The sequence below is a fragment of the Rhinoraja longicauda genome, chromosome 7 (assembly GCF_053455715.1).
Source record: "Rhinoraja longicauda isolate Sanriku21f chromosome 7, sRhiLon1.1, whole genome shotgun sequence".
NCBI lineage: Eukaryota > Metazoa > Chordata > Chondrichthyes > Rajiformes > Arhynchobatidae > Rhinoraja > Rhinoraja longicauda.
This window is the reverse complement of record NC_135959.1, coordinates 12044880-12067640: the sequence shown is the minus strand read 5'-3', so window position 1 is coordinate 12067640 and position 22761 is coordinate 12044880. Positions and strand designations below refer to the sequence as shown.

The following is a 22761-nucleotide window of genomic DNA, read 5'->3' as shown; positions in this document are numbered from 1 at the left end:
GGCCAAATCACTGGATGGATTTAAGAGAGAGTTAGATAGAGCTCTAGGGGCTAGTGGAATCAAGGGATATGGGGAGAAAGCAGGCACGGGTTACTGATTGTAGATGATCAGCCACGGTCACAATGAACGGCGGTGCTGGCTCGAAGGGCCAAATGGCCTCCTCCAGCACCTATATTTCTATGTTTCTTAGGGCTAAGGGAATCAAGGGATATGGGGGGAAAGCAGGAACGGGCTATTGATTTTGGATGATCGGCCATGATCATATTGAATGGCGTTATTTATTCACAAAATGCTGGAGTAACTCAGCAGGTCAGGCAGCATTTCAAGAGAGAAGGAATGGATGACGTTTCGGGTCGAGACCCTTCTTCAGACTGAATTGAAAGGCTGTGCTGGCTCGAAGGGCCGAATGGCCTACTCCTGCACCTATTTTTCTATGTTTCTATGTATCTTCCCGGGGTTTATTTCCACGGATAGGCGTTCACGTTGTTCCATTGAAACTGTTTTATGAAGGTTTTCGGGGTGTGATTTTCGTTGATACAAGGTTTGTGCAGAGTGAGCTGTTTCTGAGACCTCTCGCCTCCTGCCTTCTGACTTTCCCTTGCACATTCTACAGTTCTACTACCCCTTGCTTTCTTAAGAACCCGCAAGGTAAAGGCCCCTTGCTTCGTTTAGTGTAAAGATACAGCGCGGAAACAGGCCCTTTGGCCCATCGAGTCCGCGCCGACCAGTGATCCCCGCACACCACACCACACTAACACTATCCTACACACACACTCGGGACAATTTACAATTATACCAAGCCAATTTACCTGCGGACCTGTAAAGCCTTTGGAGTGTGGGTGGAAACCGGAGCAGGTCGCCAACGCCGGTCATGGAGAGAACGTACAGACAAACAAACACCTGTGGTCAATAGACAATAGACAATATACAATGGACAATGGACAATGGACAATGGACAATGGACAATGGACAATAGACAATAGACAATAGACAATGGACAATGGACAATAGACAATAGGTGCAGGAGGAGGCCATTCGGCCCTTCGAGCCAGCACCGCAATTCAATGTGATCATGGCTGATCATTCTCAATCAGTACCCCGTTCCTGCCTTCTCCCCATAGCCCCTGCATCCGCTATCCTTAAGAGCTCTATCTAGCTCTCTCTCTTGAATGGGGCAGTGTAACCAGCCCTATATAAACTCTGTGAATGTGAAAGGCATGGAGATTCCACAGCTTAAGAGTGCAAGAAAGTTGCTACATCATTTGGTCCAGGACTCAACTTAGTTTCAAGAATAAAGTGGCCTGCATTTGATAACTGTTTTCAAGAAAGAATTAGATTTAGCTCTTACGGCTAATGGAAGCATTCAATAGACAATAGACAATGGACAATAGGTGCAGTAGGAGGAGGCTATTCGGCCCTTCGAGCCAGCAGCGCCATTCGATGTGATCATGGCTGATCATTTTCAATCAGTACCATTCTCCCCATACCCCCCAACTCCTCTATCCTTAAGGTCAGGATCGAACCTGGGTCTCTGGCGCTGGGTGCAAGGCAGAGCAACTCTACCGCTGCGCCACCGTTCACCAATATTCCCAGCAGTATTCAGGGCAAGAATGCTCACACGGTTCCAGCGTGTTGCCAAACGTGAGCCGAGGAGACCCCTCCGTGCAGTCAGAACCAGCCAAGGGACTTACCAACTGACAACCATGGCCGCGTTGTTGTCCGCCGCGAACGGGAAATCTCCATTGACCTTCAACAACGAGATACAAACGGTGACACCGAGAATCCCTAAACTCATTCTTCGCGGTCCGGTTTCCTTGTCGTAGGAGTCAACGACCTCACAAAGAATGTGGGCACGCCGTCCGGACCGTGCATGGCCAAGTCATCTGTCGTCTCTGGCACATCCTGGACTTGTGGCCTCTTCTGAATTGTCCCAATGTCCAATTAATTCTATGGTGAATTCAAACTCTCGGTTTTAAACTTGTTTTTGATATCTGTATTTGTGGTTCTTTTCGATCTGCTGATTCTATAATATGTATATATATATATATATATATGATCATATATATATATACACTAAACAAAAATATACGCGTTGCTGATGGAAACAAAAGCTCTTCCCTTTCTGATGTTGAGAGGCGCATCTGCACAGAGATTTATCAGACAGTGCTCGGTCACAGATTGCGGGAGGGGATTAATGGGGACGAGAACTCGGATTTCCAAGGGACCAGAGAGCATCAGCCCTCCTCAATGGCCTTTTGCCTGCTTCATCGGCTCTTTATTGAACGTGAGCTCGGCGGACGCTCTGGAACCAAGGCTAAGCACATATTTATTTTTGCAAGAAAGAAACCCGTCATCGTTTAAAAAAAAAAGGAAGACACTTAAGTGTTTATTGTTAGAGTTTAGCTATGCTGTTAGCAGCATAATCAAGGACAAGTGGCACTCTGGCCGCTCCCTCTTCTCGGCTCTCCCATCACTCAAAAGGTATAGACCCACACCAACAGATTCGGGGACAGTTTCTTCCCAGCTGTTATCAGGCAACCAAATCACCCTACCACAATCAGAGAACAGAGCTGAACTACTACCCATCCCTTTGATGACACCAGAACAAGGGGTCACAGTTTAAGGATAAGGGGGGTCTTTTAGGACCGAGATGAGAACGTTTTTTTTTTCACACAGAGTGTGGTGAATCTGTGGAATTCTCTGCCACTGAAGGTAGTTGAGGCCAGTTCATTGGCTATATTTAAGAGGGAGTTAGATGTGGCCCTTGTGGCTAAAGGGATCAGGGGGTATGGAGAGAAAGCAGGTACAGGATACTGAGTTGGATGATCAGCCATGATCATATTGAATGGCGGTGCAGGCTCGAAGGGCCGAATGGCCTACTCCTGCACCTATTTTCTATGTTTCTATGTTTCTATGACCCTTGGACTATAAACCCACTGACTCGCACAGCTATCTGGACTACACTTCTTCCCACCCGGTCTCCTGCAAAAAGTCTATCCCCTACTCCCAATTCCTCCATCTACACCGCATCCGCGCCCAGGATGAGGTGTTTCACACTAGGGCGTCAGAGATGTCATCATTCTTCAGGAAACGGGGCTTCCCCTCTTCCATTATAGATGAGGCTCTCACTAGGGTCTCTTCTACATCCCGCAGCTCCGCTCTTGCTCCCCCTCTCGCCATTCGTAACAAGGACAATCCCCCTTCCCAGATCTCCCACTGTCTTCCTGTCTCCACCTATATCCTTCCTTGGTCCTGCCCCCCTGTCATCAGTCTGAAGAAGGGTCTCAACCCGAAACGTCGCACATTCCTTCTCTCCTGAGATGCTGCCTGACCTGCTGAGTTACTCCAGCATTTTGTGAATAAATACCTTTGATTTGTACCAGCATCTGCAGTTATTTTCTTACACTACTTGGGCTATCCTTGATCGGACTTTGCTGGCTTGACCTTGCACTAAGCGTTATTCCCTTATCATGTATATATACACTGGAAATGGATTTGATTGCAATCATGTAATGGCTTTCTGCTGACTGGTTAGCACGCAACAAAGGCTTTTCACTGTACCTCGGTACAGGTGACAATAAACTAAACTGAGTCTGAAGACGGGTCTCGACCCGAAACGTCACCCATTCCTTCTCCCCTGAGATGCTGCCTGACCTGCTGAGTTACTGCAGCATTTTGTGAATAAATACCTTCGATTTGTACCAGCATCTGCAGTTATTTTTCTACGTAAACTAAACAGAAACTAGTTTAGAGATATAGCACGGAAACAGGCCCTTCGGCCCACAGAGTCTGCTCCGACCAACGGTCCCCGCTCATTAACACTATCGTGCAAACACTAGGGACCATTTACATTTATACCAAGCCAATTAACCTACAAACCTGTTTTACGTCTTTGGAGTATGGGAGGAAACAGAGGTCTCGGAGAAAACCCATGCAGGTCACAGGGAGAACGCACTAACTCTGTACAGATAAGCACCCATAGTCAGGATCGAACCAGAGTCCCTGGCGCTGTACATGCTGTAAGACAGCAACTCTACCGTGCTGCCCCTAATGTTAAAGAAGATGATTTTGTTTCAAGTCGGGTTGGGTACATGGGACACAAGGTGTTGGAGGAACTTAACCCAGAGGAGGTGAATCGAGGACCAGAGGACATAGGTTTAAGGTGAAGGAGAAAGATTTAATAGGAATCTAAGGAGTAACTTTTTCACACAAAAAGGGTGGTGGGCGTATGGAACAAGCTGCCAGAGGAGGTAGTTGTGGCTGGGACTATCCCAGCATTTAAGAAACAGTTAGAAAGGTACATGGATAGGTCAGACACAAAATGCTGATTCTAGTGCCTCTCTTATTTACTGGCCAGAAGATTTAAACAATGTTATTTTCATGTGATGTATTCTTTTCTCCCCAATTTGTGCACGTTTTAGCGGCGGTTGTTGTGTAAATGACACCCACGGAAGTGTCGAAAGTGATCAGCGTGGGGTGAAGGTCACTCCGCACATTATTGATAATCGTCAGAGTCATACAGCACGGAAACAGACCCCTCGGCCCAACTTGCCCCCACTAACCAAGATGCCTCATCCAAACTAGCCCTACCTGGCGCGTTTGGCCCATATCCCTCCGAACCTATCCTGTTCGTGTACCTGTCCAAATGTCTTTGGACTTTATCATTTAACTGAACCATTAACACAGCTTTTGCACCTGCAGATATCGCCTGGCCTGCTAATTATTTCCAGCATTTTGTGTTTTTTTCCCCCTGATTTCCAACACGGAGCATTTTTTTGATTTTTTCGTCATTAATAATTCAACAGTGTTTTGCTGAAGGGGCTTATTTACAACACTGTAGCAATTGAGTCATTCCAGCCTTTGTGTTTCACGCTTCCATGCTTTGTAGTGCTTTTATCTCTGTAACGCTCTCATGCTGATATTTTAGCACGTTTATTCATTCCTCTTGTTCTATTGTCACTTCCAGCAGACCCAACTGTTTTTGTTACACAGATGCCTTTATCGCCCTCTGTCACCGAGTTCAATGTCTCTTTGATCATTTAATTCCCTCCCAATCATAATAACAGATCTTCCCTTGTTATCCTCTCCTTCCTTATCCCCCTTTCTCGGCGTCTTAAAGCTTGTCATGCTTCTCGGTTTTCAAAAATTCATTATTTTCTCTCCACACTCGTGTGGGGCCTTTCCAACACTCTAGTTGTCTGCTGTACTTTATCTGTAAACACTTGCGAATGGAAGGAGAAGCTGGGTGGTAAATGTGTTGCAACTTTTATTGGGGACCTTTTAAAGATGGGCATTGAGGAACAGGTGCCCGGGGATGGCGTGGTTTGGGTAGGAAGGGATGAGTGGACCAGGGAGTTATGGAGGGAACGGTCTCTGCGGAACGCATTTTGGCAGATGAGGGGGAGTAAGTGGCAAAGGCTAAAGATGAAAAGGAGACACAAGTGTGTCAGACAAAAGAAAGAAGAGGAGTGAAATGTAGGGCCAGAAGGAGGGATAAAGGCGGAAGGGGAGAGGAGAGAGGGGAGACACGGGGGGCACAGTAAAGAGAAGGGGTTTAGAGGGGTATTACTTGAAATAGGAGAAGTCTCCTGAGGCGGAAGGATAGTCATAAGGTCATAAGGCCGTAAGTGATTGGTGCAGAATTAGGCCATTTGGCCCATCAAGTCTACTCCACCATTCAATCCTGGCTGATCCATCTTTCCCTTTCAACCCCATTTTCCTACCTTTTTCCCATAACCCCTAACACCCATACTAATCAAAAATCTATTGATCTCTACCTTAAAAATATCCATTGACTTGGTCTCCACAGCCTTCTGAGGCAACAAATTCCACAGATTCACCACCCTCTGACTGAAGAAATTCCTCCTCATCTCCTTCCTAAAGGAATGTCCTTTAATTCTGAGGCTATGACCTCTGGTCCTAGACTCTCCCACCAGTGGAAACATCCTCTCCACATCCACTCTATCCAAGCCTTTCACTGTTCGGTAAGTATCAATGAGGCCCCCCCCCCCCTCATCCTTCTAAACTCCAGCGAGTGGAGGCCCTGTACCATCAATTGTATTGTAAATAAATTGCCGTGTTGTACATAAAGAGAACAAGCAAAAGACTTAAAACTGCATTGCTTTCACCTACAGGAACAAGTGCTATGTACAGTAAACTGCAGTGCTTATGCACTTCCGTCTGCATCATGTTATCTTCCAGCTTCAGATATTCTAAGTGAAACTAAAGGATGGTGCAAAGCAAACGGGTCATTTATAGTTTCATCACTGTTTGAACTATTCCTCCTGGAGCAATGGGAATCCTCTGAAGTGGCATCATTCCGCAGTTCATTCAGTAGCTTTACTCTGTAATAAGACAGACACAAATTGCTGGAGTAACTCAGCAAGTCTGGCAACATCTCTGGAGAAGAGGAATAGGTGACGTTTCAGGTCGGGAGCATTCCGCAGACCGAGAGTGAAGGGAGAGGGAAACCAGAGGTATGAAAAGGTACAGAACAAATCAGAGCCGGCACCGATGACCATGGAATGGTGGAGCCCACAATGCGGAAAAGGTGACAACGAAGGGATACGAACAATGAAACTAGCAGGATGACGAGGGTGGAGGGTGGACGAAGAGAGAGGGAATGCAAGGGTTTCTTGAAATGAGAGATTCATACCACTGGGTTGTAAGCTGCCCAAACAAAATATGAGATGCACATAAGTGTTTGGAGCAGAATTAGGCCGTTTGGCCCTTCAAGTCTACATTTAGAGATACAGCGCAGAAACAGGCCCTTCGGCCCACCGGGTCCGTGCCGCCCAGCGATCCCTGCACACTAACACTATCCTACACCCACTAGGGACAATTTTTACATTTACCCAGCCAATTAACCTACATACCTGTACGTCTTTGGAGCGTGGGAGGAAACCGAAGATCTCGGAGAAAACCCACGCAGGTCACGGGGAGAACATACAAACTCCGTTCAGACAGCGCCCATAGTCAGGATCGAACCTGAGTCTCCGGCGCTGCATTCGCTGTAAGGCAGCAACTCTACCGCTGCGCCACTGTGCCGCCCACTCCATTCAATCATGGCGTGGTCTATCTCTCCCTCCCAACTCCATTCTCCTGCCTTCTCCCCATAACCTATGACACCTTGACATATGAGGTACTTTGTAAGCTAGTCTGGTAAGATTTGTGTTACTGTTGCTGATTAAACCAACTTTGATAGTCACATTGGTGTCAGGAACTAAACCATTATTTTTGTACATGATGCAGATAATGAAAGTTGTCACTTTCTGCTCAACGTGTTTTAACAAATTATAAAACCGTTTTTAATGTTCCCTCTTCACTGCTGATTTCTTCCCTGCCCTTTTTCTTCTTTTACAGGCGATTATGTCGTGATGACAGCACATTTCCATTTGAAGAGAAAAATAGGGTATTTTGTCATCCAAACCTATCTCCCCTGCATCATGACTGTCATCTTATCTCAGATGTCTTTTTGGTTGAACAGAGAATCTGTCCCTGCGAGAACAGTGTTTGGTAAGTTTAAGTACATTTTGGATACACCCGGGTTAAAACCATTAACGTGAAATATGTTTCATGCGGTATTTTGTAACCATCTACACTTTATTTTTGTGGAGTACAAGGTTTCTTTTTTTTCCAGATTTTCAGGGAAACTAACTTTGCAGTGTCTGTCTTATCTCTTTGACTGCTCATGCTATACGTAGTTGGGGATGGAGTGGAGCAAGTATTGAACCAATAAGTTCATAAGTTCGTAAGTGATAGGAGCGGAATTAGGCCAATCGGCCCATCAAGTCTACTCCGCCATTCAATCATGGCTGATCCATCTCTCCCTCCTCGCCCCACAATAAAGGGGCATTGCCAGTTTAGGCAAAGCAATTACAGGTACACCCATCGATTTTCCGGCACTCTCGGAAAATCGTTTTGCCCGACCAACAGAGGTCACGTAATAATAATTCAACTCTACACCTCTGACCCACTAATTACGCCCCTCCTCTATTTCCAAACTACCATGGACTGCCAGAAACTTAAAAATAAAGAATTAACAATTAACAAAGATGTGAACAATTAGCTCTGTCAACACGGAGGCACATGTCCCGAAAGAGCTTGCAACACACAAAATGCTCTCATAATTTTGTCCGGATTAAAGGAGGTGCCGGAAAATCGATGGTGTACCTGCACTAGCTTTGCAGACAGAATGTATAAAATCACATTACAGGTTAATGTCAGGGCCTATATTGCTCTCAAAGAGACAATAATTGCAACGGATATGGTCGAGGCAAGTAAAGTAACAACGTTTTAAGGAAATTTGGATCGGATACGTTTTGAGGGAAATGAGTCAGACATGGGTGAATGGAATTAGCATGCATGGGCATCCTTGTCGGCATAGATGAGCTGGGCTAATTGTCCTGTTTCCGTAGATGGACACAAAATGCTGGAGTAACTCAGCGGGTCAGGCAGCATATCTGGAGAGAAGGAATGAGTGATGTTTCGGGTTGAGACCCTTCTTCTGACTGAGAGACTTTTCTCCACTCAAGATATCACTTAGCATAGGTGTGGCACGGTGGAATTGGAGTAGCTTGACTCAACGCCACTTCTTTGCAGACAGACAATAATGTACTTGTAGGGAAAGGCACAGAACACTGTTCCTCTTGCAGTGGATAATGCACCGATCTGGTTACAGTATATAAAGCAGCACCACACAGAATAGCAGCCATTAAACAAAATTAGCTGCTGGACTGTTTCAGTTCTGTTAGATTTGGCTTTCTTTTCCATTTTTTCCTTGGTACTTCTCTGGCAGATCAAGGTTTCAAGGTGCTTCTGCAGTTGTACGGGGCCCTGGTGAGACCACACCTGGAGTATTGTGTGCAGTTTTGGTCTCCAAATTTGAGGAAGGACATTCTTGCAATTGAGGGAGTGCAGCGTAGGTTCACGAGACTAATTCCTGGGGTGGTTGGACTGTCATATGTTGAAAGAATAGAGCGACTGGGCTTGTACACACTGGAATTTAGAAGGATGAGAGGGAACCTTATTGAAACATATAAGATTATTAAGGGATTGGACACGCTAGAGGCAGGAAACATGTTCCCGATGTTGGGGGAGTGCAGAACCAGGGGCCACAGTTTAAGAATAAGGGGTAGGCCATTTAGAATGGAGATGAGGAAAAACGTTTTCATCCAGAGAGTTGTGAATGTGGAATTCTCTGCCTCAGAAGGCAGTGGAGACTGACTCTCTGGATGCTTTCAAGAGAGAGTTAGTTGGACTTCTTAAAGATAGTGGAGTCAAGGGATATGGGGAGAAGGCAGGGACGGGGTACTGATTGTGGATGATCAGCCATGATCACAGTGAATAGCGGTGCTGACTCAAATGGCCGAATGGCCTACTCCTGCACCTATTGTCTATTGTTTATTAATGGTGGCGTTGTGTGACTTTTGAGCCTTTCTAAAGAGTTTCAGGAGAAAGTGCTGTTTTACTACTTCAAATGTCACATTTAGTTTAGTTTCGAGGTACAGTGCGAAAACAGGCCCTTCGGCCCACCGAGTCCGCGCCGACCCGTGATCCCTGCAAATTAACACTAATCTACACACACTAGGGACAATTCACAATGATACCAAGCCAATTAGCCTACAAAGCTGTACGTCTTTAGAGTGTGGGAGTGAATCAGAGACCCCGGATTAAACCCACGCAGGTCATGCGGAGAACATTAAAAAACTCCATACTGACAGCACCCGTAGTCAGGATCGAACCCGGTTTCCTGGCGCTGTAAGGCTCTACCGCTGTGCCACATGTTCTAACTTTTTTTAAATTCCTGCCTTATTCGCTTCTAAACCGGTTCAAATCCGCACCTGAAGTCACAATAATGAGGTTGACCTTGAAAAATTGGATTTGAATAGCTCATCTCCATCTGAGTGAATCTACCAAGGAGCTGTGAGCTCGACACAGTATTCATAGTAGAACATGTAAACATCAGCACAAAGGCTTACACATGAAGGATGTTCACTTATCGGAGGTGTTCGCTTCTTTTGAATCACAGATTTTTCCTTTTGCCTGGCCAGAACATTAAGATTTGCTGAGCACCAATCCAGCCAGGCATAACATAACATAACATAACATAACAACACTTTATTGTCATTCGGCACAACACCGAACGAAATTTCAGCAGTCACAAAACACTGCAAAAAGAAAAAAAACACAGGACACCCGACCCCAACACAAACATCCATCACAGTGACTCCAAACACCCCCTCACTGTGATGGAGGCAACAAAACTTCCCCTCTCTTCCCCCCGCACCCACGGACAGGCAGCTCGACCCCTACCGAGGCAACCGACACGCACAGCCCCCGCAAGAGGATGGAAGGCCCCGCGGCCGAGCCGCCCCGGGCACCGAAACGTCTCCTGCATGTGAATAACTTGCCCATGTTAATAGCATGTAGCTTTCCTATTACGGTGCTTCTGCGGCTAAATGCTGATCCATCAAGCAGGATTGATTTCACGAACGGCTATTTACTGCTAAACTGCGACAAGAGCCGAGAATATTCAAGTAGGAGACAGTTCATGGAAGAGTAATTTTAAACTAGATCTGTAATAATTCCTTGTGAATGGAGGGAGACTGCTAGTGGGATATCGGGAATCTTACACGGGCCGTCAATAACGCACGTCTTGACTGTAACAATTTATATTTTTTATTTTTACAAGCAAATAACGTGAAAGGAATAACAGCATCTATCAATGGCGCTTCTGAATTGCTCACTAAAAAGGGTCTAATGGTCTAACATGGTTCACAGTTCAATTTCTCCTACTATGCTACAGAGAAAATACATGGCTTCTGCTTACAATGGGACATATAATTAAGAATGCATCTGAAAACTCACCTTATTTGAGAAACCCACTGTGATTAACTTGATTAGTTAAACACTTCCATCTTCCTCCATTTTGTCTTCTGTCAATCATGTTGAACGTTCCAGATACAGCTTTTTAGACAATAGACAATGGACAATAGGTGCAGCAGTAGGCCATTCGGCCCTTCGAGCCTGCACCGCCATTCAATGTGATCATGACTGATCATTCTCAATCAGTACCCCGTTCCTGCCTTCTCCCCATAGCCCCTGACTCCACTATCCTTAAGAGCTCTATCTAGCTCTCTCTTGAATGTATTCAGAGAATTGGCCTCCACTGCCTCTTCTGTGTCTGGTTATGATTTACCACTAGTGAACTTTGGTGGTTCTGACTGATCTTTCTGCACTTATTGACATTCTTTGGTTTGCCATCACCTTTCATTGCAATGGATTATGTTCTCATATTGATTCAGCTGGTGCAATGAAACATGACTTTCTCTTCTTTCAACTCCATCAGATTTGAATTCTCCTCTGAAATCTCTTGTGGCAACATTGCATTCCAAAGGATATGCACACAATGCTGGTGTACTAACCAAGAGCCCCTTTTTATCCTGGACTTGCTCTTCCAGCTGGGAGATAAAGCGGTAAAGAACGAGCCTCATATGCCTGCCATCATCGGTCAAAGCATTGACTATAAGAGTCAGGAGGTGGCGCAACGGTAGAGTTGCTATCTTACAGCACCAGAGACCTGGGTTTAATCCTGACTACAGGTGGTGTCTGTACGGAGTTTGTACATTCCCCCGTGACTGCACGGGTTTTCTCCAGGTGCTCCGATTTTCTTCCATACTCCAAAGACATACAGGTTTGCAGGTTAATTGGCTTCTGAAAATTGTAAATCGTCGCTAGTGTGTAGGATAGTGCTACTGTACTGATTGCTGGTTGGTGCAGACTCGGCTGCATCTCTGAAGTCTAAAGTACAATCTAAAAGCTCATGTTGCAGCTTTATAAAGCTTTAGTTAGGCAACATTTGGAGTATTGCATGCAATTCCGATGCCGCATAACTGGAAGAATGGGGGGAGGGGGGGGGGGGAGCTTTGGAGAGAGTGCAGAAGAGATGTACTAAGATGTTTTCTGGATCAGAGGACATTACTATAAGGAGAGGCTGGACAAACTTGGATTGTTTTTTTCTTGAAATTCGGACACAGAGGAGAGAACTTAAAATTCTGAGAGACTTAGTCAGGGTAGGCAATCAGAATCATTTTTCTTTGCGCGAGATGGCGAGGAAGCCAGATACTTTCCCAGCACTTAAAAAATATCTGGATGAGTGCTTGAATCGCCAAAGCTAAGGACCAAATGCTGGCAATGGGATTACTCTTGATGGGCAAATGAACCAGTTTAAACTCTCATCAATCTAAAATCCTAATTGAGTAAATCCAGGGAAGTGTTGGAAGGTGTTATTAAAACTGCATCTAATCAAGGGAAGAGGTTTAAGTGGAAGGATATGGAGCATTGTGGAAGGAGAAATATATTGGTTACTTCTAGATGAAAGGAGGATTTTTTGATATCCTCATACCCTGGATTAAATGGTGAAAGAGGTGCATTGATTGTGTCAGGGAGAGCAGCTGATGGCTTCAATGCAAGCAGCAAAATTATTTAAGGTAGATACAATAGACAATAGACAATAGACAATAGGTGCAGGAGGAGGCCATTCGGCCCTTAGAGCCAGCACCGCCATTCAATGTGATCATGGCTGATCATTCTCCATCAGTACCCCGTTCCTGCCTTCTCCCCATGCCCCCTGACTCCGCTATCCTTAAGAGCTCTATCTAGCTCTCTCTTGAATGCATTCAGAGAATTGGCCTCCACTGCCTTCTGAGGCAGAGAATTCCACAGATTCACAACTCTCTGACTGAAAAAGTTTTTCCTCATCTCAGTTCTAAATGGCCTACCCCTTATTCTTAAACTGTGGCCCCTTGTTCTGGACTCCCCCAACATTGGGAACATGTTTCCTGCCTCTAACGTGCCCAACCCCTTAATAATCTTATACGTTTCGATAAGATCTCCTCTCATCCTTCTAAATTCCAGTGTATACAAGCCTAGTCGCTCCAGTCTTTCAACATATGACAGTCCCGCCATTCCGGGAATTAACCTAGTAAACCTACGCTGCACGCCCTCAATAGCAAAATGCTGGAGTAACTCAGCGGGACAGGCAGCATCTCTGGAGAGAAGGAATGGGTGACGTTTCGGGTCGAGACCCTTCTGCGGACTGAAATTATTTAGCTTAGTTTAGAGATAAAACCCGGAAACAGGCCCTTCGGCTCACCGGGTCCATGCCAACCGGCGATCCCCGCGCACTAACACTACACGCACGAAGGACAATTTTACAATTTTACCAAACCAATTAACCCACAAACCTGTACGTCTTGAGAGTGTGGGAGGAAACCGGAGCTCTCGGAGAAAACCCACACAGGTCACGGGCAGAACGTACAAACTCCGTACAGACAGCACCCGTAGTCAGGATCGAACCCGGGTCTCTGGCGCTGTAAGGCAGCAACTCTACCGCTGTGCCACCGTGCAGCACCTTGGAGATGGACATATTTAACCAACAGATTCTTGCATAACAACAAACAGAGCTAAAATGAACAGGGGTTGCACCAGCCTAAAATCCCATATAATAAAGGAAGAAATCTAAACAGAAAAAAAATTGAACTTTTTATTTAACGCTTCGCACCCGACTATTTCAAGGTGCAGCAGTAAATGTGGTTAATTAGAAGATTTAAGTTACCAGTTCTTTGCTTAAACAGCAATTAAGATGCTGTTTTATCATTAATTATAACTTGCATTGAAGAATGAGGTTATTAAAAAGGTTTGTGTTAATTCCGAAGATGTTTACATGAAATGAATAAATAGAAATAGTTTAATTTTAATTACATTCCAAAGCTTTTTCAGAACTTTAACTCTTCATTCATTATTTTTGAAGTGGCAGATTTTTAAATAATGCAGCATTCTAATAGTCCATGGCTCATTTAATTAGATAGAAGGCAGCCAGCAGTTTCATTGAATGAAGGAGGATCTCATTGAAATCTATAGAATAATGAAAGGCCTCGATCGAGTGGATGTGGAGAGGATGTTTCCGGTAGTGGGAGAGTCTACTACCAGAAGCCATAGGCTCGGAATAAAAGGAAATACCTTTGGAATGGAGATGAGGAGGAATTTCTTTAGTCAGAGGGTGGTGGATCCATGGAATTCATTGCCACAGACAGCTGTGGAAGCCAAGTCATTGGGTATTTTTTAAAGCAGAGATTGAAGGATCTTGATTACTAAGGGTGCTAAAAGGATACGGGGAGAGGGCAGGAGAGTGGGGTTGAGAAAGAAAATTGATCAGCCATGATCGAATGGTGGAGCAGTCTCGATGGGCTGAATGGCCTAATTCTGCTTCTATGTCTTATGGCCTGTGGCCATTTGCTATTTGCCTCCCTGTGCATTGTGACTGAAAAGATGGGAGATAAAGATCATCAGATTTACCCCTGATACTAAATACATTGATTTTTAGTCATAAGAGGGTCAAGGCAGAGGACAGGCATTAGATTGACCCTTCTTCTGAACTTCCAATCACATCAGATAGCCATGCATAGGGCACCATGTGCACCAGGGCACATTCTGGGCACCATGTTATAGGAAAGATGTCAAGCTGGAAAGGATACAGAGAAGATTTACGAGGATGTTGCCAGGACTAGAGGGTCTGAGCTTTTGGGAGAGGTTGAGTAGGCTGGGACTCTATTCCTTGGAGCATAGGAGGTTGAGGGGTGATCTTATAGAAATGAGAGGATTAGATTGGGTAGGTGCACAGAGTCTCTTAGCCGGAGTAGGTGAATCGAAGACAGGAGGACATAGGTTTAAGGTGAAGGGGAAAAGATTTAATAGGAATCTGAGGGGTAGCTTTTTCACACAAAAGGTGGTGGGGGTATGAACAAGCTGCCAGAGGAGGTAGTTGAGGCAGGGATTATCCCAACTTTTAAGAAACAGTTAGGCAGGTACGTGGATAGGACAGGTTTGGAGGGATATGGGCCAAATGTGGGCAGGTGGGACTAGTTTAGCTGGGACGTGTTGGCCGGTGTGGGTAAATTGGGCCGAGGGGCCTGTTTCCACACTGTATCACTCTTTGACTCTATGAAACAGTATTTCATTGCTTCATTGCCCTCCTGAAAATAATTACCAGCTCATTCAAGAAGAGCCTTGTCTTTTGGGAAACCCTACAAAAATCTGATTTGGTCATTTTGTTGAAGTACTTCATTTTTTTGCCAAATTAACTGAAAACCGCATTAGCAGAATGATTAAAAACAAAAATTAAATATCCGGGAGATTTTTTAAAAAACCATTAGATCCGTCTTGGGTCAACTACAAGAATGGAATATTTCAAGCACATATTTAAATCTGAAGTCAATTCAGATCTCAAAAAAAAAGTTAAATGATTCTGGGCTTTTGGGTTGACTGGTAAAGGCTTGATGAAATTGAGAAGAATTCATCAAAAGCTGGAGGGAAATCATAAAGTTGTTAGCAGGAAGAATTATCCTCTTGATGTGTCATTATCACTTGAGATTTGATGCAAAGTAAAGTCCATTCTATTTTATTTATTCATTTTGTTAAATGCAATAGTAAACCCATTACTTGTAATTCTGATATATTAAACACGGTGGCACAGCGGTAATGTTGCTGCCTTACAGCACCAGAGACCAAGGATCGATCCAGCCTACAGGTGATGTCTGTACGGAGTTTGTACGTTCTCCCCGTGACCTGCGGGGTTTTCTCCGGGAGATCCAGTTTCCTCCCACACTCCAAAGATCTACAAGTCTGCAGGTTAATTGGCTTGTTAAAATTGTAAAAATTGTCCCTAGTGTGTAGGTTAGTGTTAGTGCATGGGGATCGCTGGTCGAGGTGGACACGGTGGGCCGGCGGTTCTGTTTCTGCGCTGTATCTCTGAACTAAACTAAACGAAACTAAAAACAAAGGTATTACAAAATGCTGGAGTAACTCAGCGGGTCAGGCAGCATCTCTGGAGAGAAGGAATGGGTGACGTTTCGGGTCGAGACCCTTCTTCAAACCAAAAACAAGTTTTCCTTCAATATGATTTAGACTCCAATCCCAGAAGGGTGTTCTAGGTGATATTGCTTAAACATTGCAGTTTCATTCAGAACTATTATTATTAAGAACTGAAATGGAATTTAGTTGGATTTAAATCCATTTAAGACTCACTTAATACCACATGTTGATGTCTCCAAATCGTCATTATCAACTTATAGCCGTGTACTTTACTGCTACTGCCAATTACAGTCTAGTGAGCGCTAAATAATAGTCTCTGCAAGCCTGGAGACTCATCATTCAGAACTATGATCTTTATTAATATTCAGACTATCCTTTGGAGAGCTGCATAGTCATTTGAGTTAATGCCAGAGTCAAACAAAACCCACATCCTTAAAGATATATCGAAACTGGAAAAGGAAATGTAATCTTAATTGGTTCCTATCGTGTCATCCTCTTCAAGTTTTCTTCTCCGCCACTAGATCAGTCTTGCTTGCACTTAGCTTCACATCACATGGTGCCATGTGGTTCTGCACGACAGAGTAGTGAATAATGGGAAACTGGGTGGGTCAGATTGATCATGTATCCTTTGCAGGACAAGCCTGATCCTTCCACATTTAAGTTTCAGTTTCAGTTCAGTTTAGTTTCAGTTTAGTTTATTGTCACGTACGCCGAAGGTACAGTGAAAAGCTTTTGTTGCGTGCTAACCAGTCAGCGGAAAGACAATACATGATCACAATCGGGCCATTTACGGTGCACAGATACTTGATAAGGGAATAACATTTAGCGCAAGGAAAAGCCAGTAAAGACTGATCAAAGATAGTCCGAGGGTCACCAATGAAGTTGATAGTGGTTCAGCTCTGCTCTCTAGTTGCGGTAGGATGATTCAGTTGCCCGATAACAGTTGGGAAGAAACTGTCCCTAAATCTGGGGGTGTGCGTTTTCACACTCTATACCTTTTGCCCGATGGGAGAGGGGAGAAGAGGGAGTGGCCGGGGTGCGAGCCGTTCTTTATAAAGGAAAATAACGTGAATTTGTCCACCACTGTGGCCTGCCTTTACTTTGCCAAAGATGCCCCATCTCTCCCTAGCGGATATTTAGATTCCTTGTGCGACACCTTGATACATATTCGGATATGGATGTGCTTCAGGATTTTTTTTCTATGTTAAAGGTGCTTTATTAACGGATGTTCTTGATGGAATAAAAAAATGAATTTCATTGTTGGAATATAAACCTTGACAATGGAAATCATTTCACTGCAGCGCAAAAACTTATGCAATTCTTGTTACAGGCAACATCCAAACCAATAGCTTTTTAATAGGTATTACTGAGTCAGGAGCCATGATTTCTGTGTTCCATTGTGCAAGTTCACCCTGAGGTATCCCTTAGATGAAATGTCCTTTTAATAAAAAAACATTTTACTTCCATGTAAAAAATTGAGATTGTAAATAACACTAAAGGATTAAGAAGAAGCTGATATCTTAGAAAGAGAACAAAATAGGTTTCTTTATTTCGTGACTTAAATTATTGGTAGGTAGGCACAAAATGCTGGGGTAACTCAGCGGGTCAGGCAGCATCTTAGGAGAGAAGGAATGGGTGACGTTTCGCGTCGAGACCCTTCTTCAGACTTCTTTAGAATTATTGATAGTATTACTAACACAGTCTAGCAGCTCAGTTCAGTTTCAGTTTACATCTGAAGAAGGGTCTCGACCCGAAACGTCGCCCATTCCTTCTCTCCTGAGATGCTGCCTGACCCGCTGAGTTACTCCAGCATTTTGTGTCTACCTTCGATTTAAACCAGCATCTGCAGTTTTTTTCCTACACAGCACTTTCAGTTCAGTTTAGTTTATTGCCACGTGTAGAGTGAAAGGTGTTTTGTTGCGTGTTAACCAGTCAGCAGAAAGACAGTACATGATTACAATCGATCCATTCTGGTAGAACTGCTGCCTCACAGCGCCAGAGACCCGGGTTCAATCCTGACCGCGGGAGCTGTCTGTGTGGTGTTTGCACGTTCTCCTCCCAGTGGCTACATGGGTTTCCTCCGGGCACTCGGGGTTTGTAGGTTAATTGGCCTATAAGTTGCCCCGAGTGTGTTGGGAGCAGTTGAGAAATGTGGGTTAATATAGAACTAGTGTGAACTGGTGACCGATGCTCAGCGTGGACTCGGTGAGCGAAGAGGTATGTTAGCATTCATAGCAAGAGGATTTGAGTATAGGAGCAGGGAGGTTCTGCTGCAGTTGTACAGGGCCTTGGTGAGACCGCACCTGGAGTATTGTGTACAGTTTTGGTCTCCTAATCTGAGGAAAGACATTCTAGCCTTAGAAGGAGTACAGAGAAGGTTCACCAGATTGATCCCTGGGATGGCAGGACTTTCATATGAAGAAAGACTGGATAGACTAGGCTTATACTCGCTGGAATTTAGAAGACCTTATTGAAACATATAAAATTCTTAAGGGGTTGGAGAGGCTAGATGCAGGAAGATTGTTCCCGATGTTGGGGAAGTCCAGAACCAGGGGTCACAGCTTAAGGATAAGGGGGAAGTCTTTTAAGACCGAGATGAGAAAACATTTCTTCACACAGAGAGTGGTGAGTCTGTGGAATTCTCTGCCACAGAAGATAGTTGAGGCCAGTTCATTGGCTATATTTAAGAGGGAGTTAGATGTGGCCCTTGTGGCTAAAGGGATCAGGGGGTATGGAGAGAAGGCAGGTACAGGTTACTGAGCTGGATGATCAGCCATGATCATATTGAATGGCGGTGCAGGCTCGAAGGGCCGAATGGCCTACTCCTGCACCCATTTTCTATGTTTCTATGTTTCTATGAGCCTATTTCCATGCTGTATCTCTAAATTAAAAGATTGGATGGACTGGCGTTGTTTTCCTTAGAGAAAGAGGGAAATTTGACAGCGACGTACAAAGTTCTGGGAGGCTTAGGTTGAGTAGACAATGAACGAATTGCCAAAGGCCTAGAGTGTGAATGTGGAGAGGATGTTTCCACTTGTGGGAGAGTCTAGGACCAGAGGCCATAGCCTCAGAATAAAAGGACGTTCCTTTAGGAAGGAGATGGGGAGGAGTTTATTTTTTCAGTCGGTGGTGAATCTGTGGAATTCATTGCCACAGAACGTCGCGGAGTCCAAGTCAATGGATATTTTTAAAGCAGAGATAGATAAAATAATAGATAGATATGAATAAAGAAGAGTGCTGAATAAAGGCAGTCAAACTTGATTTAATGCCTAATTCAGAATAAGTAAACATGACAAAATAAACTCCACTGTTCAAATGATTTTTTTTAACAAAAATTTTGCCTTTTTGCCCTGAAGATGGAGAGTTTGGTCCCGATCACTTTTGCACCTCAGCTATTTATGAGGGTGGCACTGTGGAGCAGCGGTAGAGCTGCTGCCTTACAGCAGCAGAGACCCAGGTTCGATCCCGTCTACGGGCGCTGCCTGTACGGAGTTTGCATGTTCTCCCTGTGACCACATGGGTTTTCTCCGAGTGCTCCGGTTTCCTCCCGCATCCCAAAGAGGTGCAGGCCTCCAGTTTAAATGGATTCTATGCATTTTCTCTAGTGCATAGGATCGAACTACTGTACGGGTGGGGATTGTGGTCAGCATGGACTCGGAGGGGCCAAAGGGCCTATTTCCACACTGTATCTCGAAATGTAAACTAATATCAGGCTACCCTGCAGACTAACCAATAATCTTCTCATCTGATTTTCTGCAAACCGTTCTTGTTATGAACATTCATATGGCAATAAAGAGTAGAAACACCTTGATTTTGGTTTTCTCTCCTTGATTATTCTGCACTGCGAATTAGCAAATGCAAAATACTGAAGTTGTGATTGAATGTGGGATCATCCTTATTGGTACAAGTCAGCGATTCACTGAATTAGCTCACCAAAGCTCATCAAAAAATAGCTCAAACATATTGATTTTTTTTGGAAGTGCAGGCTAAAATCCCCAATGAGTTCATCTGTACAATGTATCTTTTTAGAGTCAGAATCGTAGAGCACAGAAACAGATCATCCAGCCCACAGGTCAATGCTGAGAATCGTATATCTATCTATACTAATTCCATTGATCAGTGCTTCATGCATGGCCCACTTTGCCTTGGCGATTCTAATGCTAATCCAGATGTTTCTTTATGAGAGTACCTGTCTCCACCTTCTTCTTCATGTGTTCCTACCTACAATGAGCCTCTGGGTGAAAGATTTATTCCTCAGGTTCCCAATAAATGTACTCGCCCTCAGCTTAAACTTGCGTCCTCTGGTCTTAAGCAGTTCTCCCATGGAGAAAGATCTCTTATTACAAGTTCACAAGTTCATAAGAGAATGGAGCAGAATTACGCCATTCGGCCCATCAAGTCCACTCCACCATTCAATCATGGCTGATCTATCTCTCCCTCCTAACCCCATTCTCCTGCCTTCTCCCCATAACCTCTGATACCCATACTAATCAAGAATCCATCTATCTCTGCATTAAGATACAAACAATCTCCCAGATGTTCTAGTGGCCAGAGATCCTAGGGTGACGGAGGAACTGAAGGAAATTCACATTAGGCAGGAAATGGTGTTGGGTAGACTGATTGGACTAAAGGCTGATAAATCCCCAGGGCCTGATGGTCTGCATCCCATAGTACTTAAGGAGGTGGCTCTAGAAATTGTGGACGCATTGGTGATCATTTTCCAATGTTCTATAGATTCAGGATCAGTTCCTGTGGATTGGAGGGTAGCTAATGTTATCCCACTTTTTAAGAAAGGAGGGAGAGAGAAAACAGGAAATTATAGACCAGTTAGTCTTACATCAGTGGTGGGGAAGATGCTGGAGTCAATTATAAAAGACGAAATTGCGTAGCATTTGGATAGCAGTAACAGGATCGTTCCGAGTCAGCATGGATTTACGAAGGGGAAATCATGCTTGACTAATCTTCTGGAATTCTTTGAGGATGTAACTAGGAAAAATGGACAGGGGAGAGCCAGTGGATGTAGTCTACCTTGACTTTCAGAAAGCCTTCGACAAGGTCCCACACAGGAGATTAGTGTGCAAAATTAGAGCACATGGTATTGGGGGTAGGGTACTGACATGGATAGAAAATTGGTTGGCAGACAGAAAGCAAAGAGTGGGGATAAATGGGTCCCTTTCAGAATTGCAGGCAGTGATTAATGGGGTACCGCAAGGCTCGGTGCTGGGACCGCAGCTATTTACAATATACATTAATGACTTGGATGAAGGGATTAAAAGTAACATTCGGCCCTTCGAGCCAGCACCGCCATTCAATGTGATCATGGCTGATTATTCTCAATCAGTACCCCATTCCTGCCTTCTCCCCATACCCCCTAACTCCGCTATCCTTAAGAGCTCTATCTAGCTCTCTCTTGAATGCATTCAGAGAATTGGCCTCCACTGCCTTCTGAGGCAGAGAATTCCACAGATTCACAACTCTCTGACTGAAAAAGTTTTTCCTCATCTCAGTTCTAAATGGCCTACCCCTTATTCTTAAATTGTGGCCCATTGTTCTGGACTCCCCCAACATTGGGAACATGTTTCCTGCCTCTAATGTGTCCAACCCCTTAATAATCTTATACGTTTGGCATGAATGTAAACATTGCACCTCATGTTGGATAGTATTAATGTGCAGGGATCATCACTGGTCGGTGCGGACTCGGTGTGCCGAAGGGCCTGTTTACGTGCTGTATTTTCAAAACTAAAAAAAACTAAAGCTAAAACCCAAATACGATTTTGTTTTTCCACAGGTGTAACCACTGTGCTGACAATGACAACACTTAGCATCAGCGCAAGAAACTCGTTGCCAAAAGTAGCGTATGCCACTGCAATGGACTGGTTCATTGCTGTGTGCTACGCATTTGTCTTCTCCGCTCTCATAGAGTTTGCGACAGTCAATTACTTCACTAAACGAAGTTGGGCGTGGGATGGGAAAAAAGCCATGGAAGCCTATCAATCCAAGGTAAGATTCTTGGTACATTCATCAAAACAAAATCGCTCACACGCTCAAGACCAGAGGCTTGGCTGCAAGAGATTTTAATCAAAGGCAGAATTCCTGATGTGTACGGGTGTCAGGGGTTATGGGGAGAAGGCAGGAGAATGGGGTTAGGAGGGAGATTTCAATCAGCCATGATTGAATGACAGAGTAGACTTGATGGGCCGAACGGCCATATTCTGCTCCTAAGACCTTATGAGAATAGGGGGAAATTCTCCAGATATCTCAGAGAGTGCAAGGGAGGCAGTACAAGCATGAAGTTATGGCTGAGTTATTCCTGGGACGACAGGATCAGAGATGGAGAGGGGGACCATGAATCAGAATTCAGCCCAGTTAGGGTGTAGCGGTAGAGTTGCTGCCTTAGAGTGCCAGAGACCCCGATTCGATCCTGACTACGGGTGATGTCTGTACAGAGTTTGTACGTTCTCCCCGTGACCGCGGGGGCTTTCTCCCGATGCTCTAGTCTCCTCCCTCACTCCAAAGACTTACAGGGTTGTAGGTTAATTGGCTTTGGTAAAACTGTAAATTGTCCCAAGTGTGTCGGGCAGAGTTAGTGTGCGGGGATCGTTGGCTGGCAAGGACTCGGTGGGCAGAAGGGCCTGTTTCCGTGCTGTATCTCTGAATTAAAGTAAACTAAACATAGAAACAGTATGAACAGGTGATCAATGATCTAGTCTAGAAGGTAGATCAGGGATTAGACATGCTATCACTGAATGGCAATATAGACAAGAGGCTAAAAAGTTACACTTGTGACTTACAATCCTGGATTAAAGATTGAAGAAAAAGTCATCTGAATTAGATGTGTGTGTCTATATGCAGATGCTAAGGAGGTAACAATGCATGTAAATTTTTAAT

General features: G+C 44.5%; 2 protein-coding genes across 7 annotated transcripts in view; one reads left to right on the top strand and one right to left on the bottom strand.

Annotated features, from left to right (window-relative positions):
• Nucleotides 1-22761, bottom strand: part of gabrb3 (gamma-aminobutyric acid type A receptor subunit beta3) — a 649138-nt gene that overhangs the window by 545069 nt on the left and 81308 nt on the right. The window lies entirely within an intron of this gene.
• gabra5 (gamma-aminobutyric acid type A receptor subunit alpha5) overlaps nt 1-22761 on the top strand; it is a 103787-nt gene that overhangs the window by 75313 nt on the left and 5713 nt on the right. For all 3 annotated transcript variants that reach the window (XM_078402103.1, XM_078402104.1, XM_078402105.1), the window contains exons 8-9: nt 7363-7515; nt 21662-21873. In XM_078402103.1, the coding sequence (XP_078258229.1) occupies nt 7363-7515; nt 21662-21873 (365 nt within the window). The remainder of the gene's footprint in view (nt 1-7362; nt 7516-21661; nt 21874-22761) is intronic.